Source organism: Phragmites australis, chromosome 23 (assembly GCF_958298935.1).
Source record: "Phragmites australis chromosome 23, lpPhrAust1.1, whole genome shotgun sequence".
Taxonomy (NCBI): domain Eukaryota; kingdom Viridiplantae; phylum Streptophyta; class Magnoliopsida; order Poales; family Poaceae; genus Phragmites; species Phragmites australis.
Genome location: NC_084943.1, coordinates 18,069,765 through 18,078,781, shown reverse-complemented (window position 1 = coordinate 18,078,781; position 9,017 = coordinate 18,069,765). Strand labels below are relative to the sequence as shown.

Here is a 9,017-nt window from a genome sequence, read left to right as displayed (position 1 = left end):
GAGTTGGTCATAGTGGAGACGAGAAGTGTATTGTGCAAATGGTTAAAAAAATCTGGCTCAAATGTAATCAAGCTTTCTCAACGGAGATGTAGGATATCGGTGGATATCTAAACATCGTTAACAAATTATTTATTTCTGTATTTTCTTATTCTTGTCCGTTACTTTGATATTCATGCTTGTATGTGTATTAAGTTAATTTCTTGATATTCAAATCTGTTATTTTGCACTGTTCGGATGTTCCGATGAATAGTATCAAAACATCTGATGAATAATAAAATCAAAACTTTCAATTAGAGTTTTGTTGCATATCTTGTTAGTTTTAAATAATCTTTGTTATACCCTAGAACTGTAGCATTCACATTTATTTAGAGTGATTATACACTCGTTAAGCCTAACATATTTAGAATTTTCATTTATAAAAGATCTGTTAATTTATTTTCGCTGCAAGTTTATACTAACTATAAAAAAAAAAGACAAAGTTTTATAAAAACATCTCTTCACCCTCTTTATACAACACCATTGTCCTTTCACAAATCACGCTGCGGCTCGGGATAAAAACAGATAGGCATAGGCTGTCTCGTGAATGTTCACTGGATAATTATGTGGGACACGCGCGACGTGGGTACAACTCACAGAGTCCATGATCACAACACAATCGAACAAGGGCCAAGCTGCTCCCCTTAGTCGCAAAATTGTCATATAACAGAGTAGAATCATCACCATTAGCAACACACTACACCTTTGAAACACGCATTCGTCAAACAAGAAACCGAAAAGGAACAGCTCAGATTGATGCATTTACATGGCTGCAACACGAAGAGGCCATTCCACAAGGTAATTCAGTTTCCTCGAAACTTCGACAAAAACTTTTGAAACGTGAAAAATCCCTCCATCGCATCGTATGGAAGAGGAAGCGTGAAGGGAGGAAGAACGCTCTGTCCAGCCTTCGGGTCCTTCTCGCCAGTGCCGGATGGGAGTGCGAGTGCAGGTTGCTGCTTGTTTAGCTTTTCTATAATGTACGAGAAAGTTCCAAAGGTCAGGCAGCTCTGAATCAGTGTTTGCGGTGCACCTGAGCCAAAAAAGAAAAAAAATAATGTGAGATATTCAATAGGCACAACATAACAGTATTGATTTGCACTTACATAGGTGGGAAAGGTATCGATCTCAAAAGTAATACCATCATGAAGATTAAGGGCAATTTGTTGCAGAGCAAAGCCATATTCTGAATAATTATCGGACTTACTGTGAGATATTGTCACTCATGCAATGTTCAGTCTAATAGTGAAAAAAGAAAAATCCTAAATGGCCAATCCATTGTACCAAAAGAATTGGTCTGTACAAACAGTGAATGCAAACAATAGTTGATCTTCACGCAAGCAATTAATGCACAATGATGGAACAAAAAGGGGCAATCATACCAAAACAATGAAAACAATAAGAGAGGATGCTAAATTAACTAAAATAGAATGCAATAGTTCATGTATGCCTATAGACCAATAAAAGTTGAGAGAAATTAGCAACTAAACATTGCTATTTTATAGTGCATAGGAAATAAATCGCAAAGTGATCATTTGAAGGAGACTTCAAAATGAACAATTGCTAAGCCTGATAAGCATCAAAATGTAACTCAGACACTAAGGACATCATATAAGGATGCATGTTTCCTCAAAACCATTCAATATACAGAAACTGCCATGCCATCAAATAACACAAGTTTTCAGACAGCTCCCTCTGGTCCCTGGCGAGGGAAGGTTTCTAACCTATAGCCCCAAAAGTCAATTAGATCATGAATGCAGGCAAAGGAACAGCGTTAGAACCAGACAAACCAGTAAGTTATCAACAATAACAACAACAAAGCCTATGTCCCAAGCAAGTTAGAGTAGACGAGAGATGAAACCCACAAGATCCAACTAAAAAGATGATGAGAATATAATAATGATAATAAAGGTACTAGTAATAGTAAAAAATAAAAGTAACAATGGTACAAGAAAACTGAAGCATAAGTTATGGTTCTGGCACGTAGATCACTAACTTCCACGCGCTTCTACTCGTGTGACTTCATTTTTCATCAATAACAATGTCAAAATTACATAGAGCAGGTATATCAAAAACGCAAAGAGCAAGTGCCTCCTAGCCATAACTCAGCATAAACAATATGGCTATTGTTTATGTAATCCTAGTCCTCGCGAGGATATCCAGGAACAGGTTGTAACCATTAACTGCTAATTACAAATAGTCGTTAAAACAATTATAAGCCATTAATGGCACTCTATGCTGTAATTTTACCTGGAAAACTCAGAGCAAGGCCAGTGCAACAGCCTGCAACTCCTGCGTTGATACCTGGAAATAGAACGATTCACAAGTTAATGATCCTCCTTACCATTTTATTAATCCAAAGGAAGAGAAAAAGAAACAAGCAGAACATAGACGAATACAAACCATCATCTTTTCCCCGTAGTTTTCTCAAGGAGCAAGCTACTAAACTTTGAACACCAGCAAGAACAGCAAATATCTACAGCAATAAGGTAAAAATTTCCAGATGAGCTGTTGGTAAACAAAAGTCTAATTCAAAATGAGATTAACAGGGGTATCCACATGTGAAAATGCATATCCTTATACCTTAGCAGATGATGCAGCATCAGCAAATGATCCTTTAAAACCGTTCATCGTAACCAAACCTTTTCCTGAAGAGTTACCAAGAAATAGCAAAGTGGAACTATCAGATTACTCATATAGACTTTGCAACTGAAGACAAAAAAGGTCACAACCAGGTGCTAGGCACCACCCTGTGGCCCATCTACACCTAGCGCCTAGCTTCTTAGAACACTGAGGTCAGTTAAAATATAAAGTCCATTTTGGCACCCCCTGTGCTGACTAATCTAGTAAGTTACATAAGGGATCTCTACCAATTCTATAGTTATTGTTTTACGTCTCTAAGAAAGAGCGCAAATTATGTTGATATATCTAACAGCAATAAATGGAATTATTCCAGCTAAGCAACCACAGCATCTAAAAGCTAAGGCAGAGAATATATGGCTTAAGCAGGAGTTGTACCGATCTACTACCAGTGTTAACACAAATAAAACAAAACTATTTTCAAGATAGAGATTTATGGTGAAAGTTTTATTCAATGCAGTAATGACCATAACATCAGTCGGAGGATTGAGATTTTTATATCTCAATTGCAGTTTCTTTTTTCTTTTTCACAAATCAAGGTTGCGGCAGTGTGGCTTTCAACCTGACAGTCCCATGAAGAATTTTTTCCTTTCACTCATGAGGATTCGGACTGGGGCTTGCATGGTTCAGGCTGACCCATAGCATTTGAAGGGCTAAGGCTGGTATTGGGGGATCAGTTCTTTGGACTAGGCACAACTATATAATGATTGAGCAAGTAATTAGTTCAAGTGAATAATGGCTTCTATAGTATTGGTAGCATTTGTTCTCAAGATTGGTTTGGACAAGAGGAAATTGAAGTTGGGGATTTGTTTGGTTAGTTGTATGTGATGATGCAGACTGAACTACAACTAAGGTGTCGTCTGATTTGGCAAGATGCAGAAGATGATATCATTGAAATTTAACCTGCCTTAATCCACTCTTGTAACCCTCAATCACTTTTGCAACTCACCTTTAGCCAACTTAATCACTCAAGCGGATCTGCTTTTTGCATACCTAACTAAGGCTCTATTTGTTTCCACTTCGGATTGTGGAAAACAACTTTTATAAGCTAAAGTGGAAACAAACATACAGCTTGTGAACTTAGCTTTTAACAATCCATCCTTTAGATTGTAGCAATCCCACGATCCATTGTCCACCAGCTTCCCTCAGCTTTTGATTTGCAAAAGGACCAAAGTACCCATCGAGCTTTCATGGTAATTAACTGCCCCTGCCATTGGCCTAACCCCCTGCCCCCGACGCCCACCATCCCGCACCCGACCGCACCCCTCGCTCCTCACCATCCTCTCGTTCTCCTGGCAACCCTAGCCGCCGCCGATTCCACGCCGTCGCCGCCAAAAATCGCACCGCTGCCGTCAAAGCAGCGCCGCCCTACCACTACAGGCGTGGATCCAGCAAGGATGGATACGCTGAACCTCAACACGGAGGTGCCCGAGCTCGTCGGCGCCATCGTGTACCAGGACGCTTTGCGAGCTCCAACGACTGACGCGGAATCAATCCCCGGCATGGATGGATCGTATTCCAGCATGGATGGCACCACTAGACCTACCCATCGGCTCTCGCCGTGGATACACAGCAGACCTCCCTCCGATTTGAAGCTTTCCCTATCGCATGTCTTTCCTCCGTTGCCATGAAGATGCTAACTGTCTACCCGCTGCTGCCGAGCTCCTCCTGGCTAGCTGAGCACTTGGTGAGCTCCTTGGGTTGCACTAGTGCTGGTGTCGCCCTCCATTGGCCGAGCCCCTACTGGATTCGCAGCTGGCAAGCTACGCCATACTGGCAGCCAGCCATGGATGCCCGCGAGTGCTGCTGCTAGCTGCTATAGTAAAAAGCTAGATGAACTAGCTATGCAAGTTAGAACTAGTGCATTCACGATCTTGTAAAAATCATAAAAAAAATAATTACAGCTCACAAAATGTGAAATAAATTTTGTTAGTTTTGTATTCATCGGTCCTACATGTTAAAAATATATGCATGCATCAAATGTTCACTGAATTTCCTGTGCTTAATTAAATATGTTATAAATTCTTAAATTCATGGTTAAATCTTAAACTGTTCAAAAATCATGAAACCAATTCTTATGGCTTTATTTTTACATGCTGTACCTGATAAAAATATGTGCTCTCATGAAAATATGTGCTCATGAAAATGTTAAAAATCATGAAACAAATATTCAAGTTTGTATGAATGGTGTCTCTTTTAATTTTTCTTTATGAATTTTTATATTTCAAAATGAATTGCAAGTCCAATCAAATGTTAAACGTGTCACAAAAGAATAAACAGGCCACCCAAAATAACTGAGGGCATTACAGACTACTGACATCAAAAAGCAGCAATCCACTCCCCCAGAATCCAGGTTGTCAAATAGCTACCAGCTTTTTACAATCCAATTTTTCACAATACATAATCTGCAAGTTGTTTTTCACAATCTCCAGCTGAAACAAACAGGATCTAAGCCTCACCCATGCAGGTCAGGTAGCCTAACGGAACAGCAGATGCGAGATGCCCCAAACCCACCTACAGACCTCCTTTCCTTTAAAAACAGATCCTGCATAAGACAGCTACACCAGGGCCATCCAACGAATCAACTATTCACGTAAGCACACACATCTAGGTGAAAACAGATCGAATACAGATTGGCTGTAATTTGGGCTTCTGTAAGCTCTTTTGATAACACAAATACCCAGCTAACTTATCATCTCACACGAACCATGCAAGTGAACCTTTTTCTAGGCTCAGCCTCAGGCTCAGACCATGGCAGCAGATTAGCAATAAAGTATTTTTTTGCTGTTCGAATCAATTGGAGAGTTGCTTTTATATCCATTCTTAGTCCTAACTTTGTTTCGTCAATGCAACCAACACTATACGTCTGTACGGTTATGTAGTCAGTCCAAAATCAAGTGAATGATGCAAAGGAGAATTTTTGCAACTAAATTTACACATTTCGTTTGAAACAAAATAGCTTAGCTCCATTTCCCATGTTTAGCCCAACAAGTTCGACAAGCACACGCATGTAAATTAAGTAGACAACAAATTCCGATGTGTCTCCCGAGTCGAATCTTCTACAATCTTTAAAATCTCGCACAGCAACACAGTACTACGGTAACAAAAGAAAATTCTAAAAGGCGAAAGTACAGACAGTGTGAGCAATCTCTAGGAGCAGAATTTGTGCACTGAACGCCGCAAATTAGACCAGAACTTAACCAAATGAAAAGTGTGCGAATCACAGAATATCCGGTTACACGCGGGGCCAACACTGTGCATAGCATATCACCACTGACATCTCACTCCACTGATAGGCGGCTTGAATTTGAGACACCGAACCTAATCCCCTCGGGGTCCAAACCGCATCGTCCCAAGTAAGCGAGACCTCGACATGGCGTCAGGACCACGCATCACCTCGCCGTCGCCGAGCCCTAAACCCCAACGCGTGGTTCCACTCGAACAGGGACGGAGGGAAGGGGGGAAGCGGAGGTGGTGGCGGGCGGCGTGGGTTTACCGTATCCGACGACGGCGCCGACGAGGGAGCCCGCGGCGGACTCCCAGGCGAAGCGGAGGAGGCAGACCCCGGGGGCCGCGGTGGCCGCCGCGAGCGGGCTCGGGTTCCGCGACACCGCGAGCCGCGTTAGGATCGGGTTGTTGGTGGCGCCGGGCCCGCGAGCCCCCATCCGCTGCGGAGTGGCTTCGTCGGCGGAGTCCGAGTCGGCGGTGTCGCCGTCGGAGAAGGGGTCGTCCTCCGGCCTCGGGTCGCCGCTCGCCATGGCCGCCGCAGCGTCGTGTTCGCGCGCGTGTGCGTCTAGCGCGCGGCTCGCCACGGGGCTGGGTGCACCGCGCGCTGTGCACCGCGTCCGTGTGCCGCACAGCCTGCCGGTGGGGCCACACACCAGTAGGATTCTCTGTGGCCGAATCCACCGTGGGGATAGGGGCGGTGCGGTGTGCTTGCATTTGCAACTTGTGTGTGTTCTTTAGACGTTTTGATTACTCAGAAAGCAGATTTCTTCTAAGATGATTTCACTAGCTACTCCGTTTATTTGAATGTTGGTTCGACGAATTTCCGTTTTTGAAAAATATGTATCCAAGTTTCTGCATATTCTGTTCAAATTCCATCGTCCCATTTGAGGTTCTTTCTATCCTTAGCTTTGTTTGGGAAAATTTTGTGGCGTCGTAGGGGAGCCTTATGAGGCCTTTGAACACAAGAATCATCCTGCTTTGCACCAATCAAGACCCGTTAGAGTTGGGAGGAGCACTATCACTTTGTAAAGTGTTCATGGTACGCTTATTGAATCTTTCTTCCTTTGGCCCGTCTGCAACTCATCACCGGAGAGTGGCAGAGCGAGACCATTTGTCCTTACTAGTTTATATAGCAGATTAGTCTTAGTTTCTTCCTATAAGCTGTACATACGCTAATGATGAATTGATGATTACGGTCAGGTTTCCAGAAGTCGTCATTGATCGTCACCAACGCCTACTATCTCGCTAGTAACGCCTATGTCATTGGTGTTCACCACCAATACCGTCCCTTACCAAACCTATCTGTCATAGTCTAAGCGGTGGTGGTGGATCTGGATCCTCTGACTTGACATCATAGTGACTTCGTCGCTGACATGTGAATCCGACCCCATGCGTCAGCGACGATGCACGATGTCAGGATCGTTCGTGGTGGTGCTCCTATATTGTCATTGGTGTGTTGCTTCAGTACCATCAATCACATCGCCTTCAAATGGGCATGTATCATCGAAGGAATCAGCTCCTTCTTCATCAACCCTACAACCAATGTTAAGCGGAGAAATAGTCAAACATCAAGAATTGTTGAATCTAGACAGATGAGAAGTCCTGGTTGATTATAGGGACTGGAAAAAACATGGTTGTGACCTCGGTTCTACGTCTTCGGTAAAACTGGAGTAGCCATCCAAAACCGTAGATGATACCTAGTATTGATTATGATGTTTAGGAATATTCCTAGTTACTCAATCACAATGAAACTTAAATTTATGCAAATTCTTCAAATGTGATTGAAAAATGTATGTTGAAAATTAAGCTAAAACTAATTTGACACGGAAAACATCAGTGATGAGCTCCACAGCCTCGACTTCATGTTGTGGATGACATGGAAGACAAGACCTCCCTCTCAAGCAACCTCAAATGAAAATAATGATACAATAACCAAGTTTTATAATTTCTTGCAATATAAAATATTTTTGCTATTTGAAAAATATATAAAAAGAATCTCTTCACTTATGTTTGTGTTGGACCTCATGATTAGATTTTTGCCATGCTTCCGAGGGATTTCGTCCATGTTGTGAAGTGAATCTAAGTAATCCCACCATCAAATCGAATGAAGCAATGTGGATGGCTTAATTAATTGTGCTTAGTTGATCACCAGTTCGTCACGTGCAATTAATTACATCACACCTCTACTGTTATCTACTGCAGTGATCAAGTATGTCTCTTGTTTGTGAAATAAAACTAATGCCAATTTGATAGGGGCGATGTCCGAAATTAGGTAGAATATATCTGGTTGCATTTATCTCTATCTTGTTATTGATGATTTTAATCCTCGTAACTTAAGGATAACCATGTTAATGTCTAATTTAAAATTTATTCAAAATATTTAGCAATGCATAAGTCACCGATAGAAGTCGAGCAGTGGTTCGTCTATCATCCACGAGCTATATGACTCATAATTATTGTTTCACGAGAATGACAAGTTGGGATGATGAGTTTTGTGAGTCTGAGACGAGATGCGGGCGGGAGTTAGGGGCATTTCATGAGAGGAGACCAAGGTGTCATAGACCGCTTGTATTGATTAAACACCAACCATGGTATCATTTGGCTTAAGCACTTTTCTACACTACCACATATATGAATATGATAAGAATGAGCTAAGTATAGTATGACACCGTGTTCATTTGACTTATACATCTAAGGTGTAATTTGTATTTGTAAGAGACTCCTAAGGATATCCAAGCATGCACTTAGGTATTTTCCGTAAGCTTGGGCATGGAACAAACATTCAGGGTGGGTACGTGAATGGTTATCATGTGAATCATCACTCGCAATCAAAGGGTTGTGTGACCGGTGGTCTCGTATCATATGGGTAAAGATGTACTTCTCTGCAGGATACAAGAACTATTCGAATAGTCGTGCTTGCGGTCATGAGCACGCTTAATGTTCATTGGGCATCATAGTAGAGTTTCGATCGTTGTGTATGTGATATAGGTGGGATGTTGAGAAGTATTTGAGGACGCTTATTGGAGTTGAGCAAATTCACATTTATTGGATATTATGATCATTAATGATTAATGTCAGTTATTCAGGTCATTATGTTGATTAAAATGCCTTTT

General features: G+C 41.8%; 1 protein-coding gene across 1 annotated transcript; it reads right to left on the bottom strand.

Annotated features, from left to right (window-relative positions):
- Nucleotides 1-641: 641 nt before the first annotated feature.
- Nucleotides 642-6,528, bottom strand: LOC133906314 (chloroplastic import inner membrane translocase subunit TIM22-2-like). Its single transcript, XM_062348182.1, has 5 exons — nt 6,173-6,528; nt 2,620-2,684; nt 2,440-2,512; nt 2,287-2,340; nt 642-1,069 (listed from the first exon to the last, which is right to left on the bottom strand). The coding sequence occupies exons 1-5, from the start codon at nt 6,432-6,434 to the stop codon at nt 840-842; spliced, it is 684 nt and encodes a 227-aa protein (XP_062204166.1). The 5' UTR covers nt 6,435-6,528; the 3' UTR covers nt 642-839.
- Between the last annotated feature and the right edge of the window lie 2,489 nt (nt 6,529-9,017).

What these genes read in the sequence shown, in the direction of transcription:
- LOC133906314 (XM_062348182.1), bottom strand. Translation starts at nt 6,434, where the DNA reads ATGGCGAGCGGCGACCCGAGGCCGGAGGACGACCCCTTCTCCGACGGC. An exon ending in CGGCGCCGTCGTCGGATACG is followed by an intron (nt 2,685 to 6,172) that starts GTAAACCCACGC and finishes GTAACTCTTCAG; the next exon opens with GAAAAGGTTTGGTTACGATG. An exon ending in CCTTGCTCTGAGTTTTCCAG is followed by an intron (nt 1,070 to 2,286) that starts GTAAAATTACAG and finishes TTTTTGGCTCAG; the next exon opens with GTGCACCGCAAACACTGATT.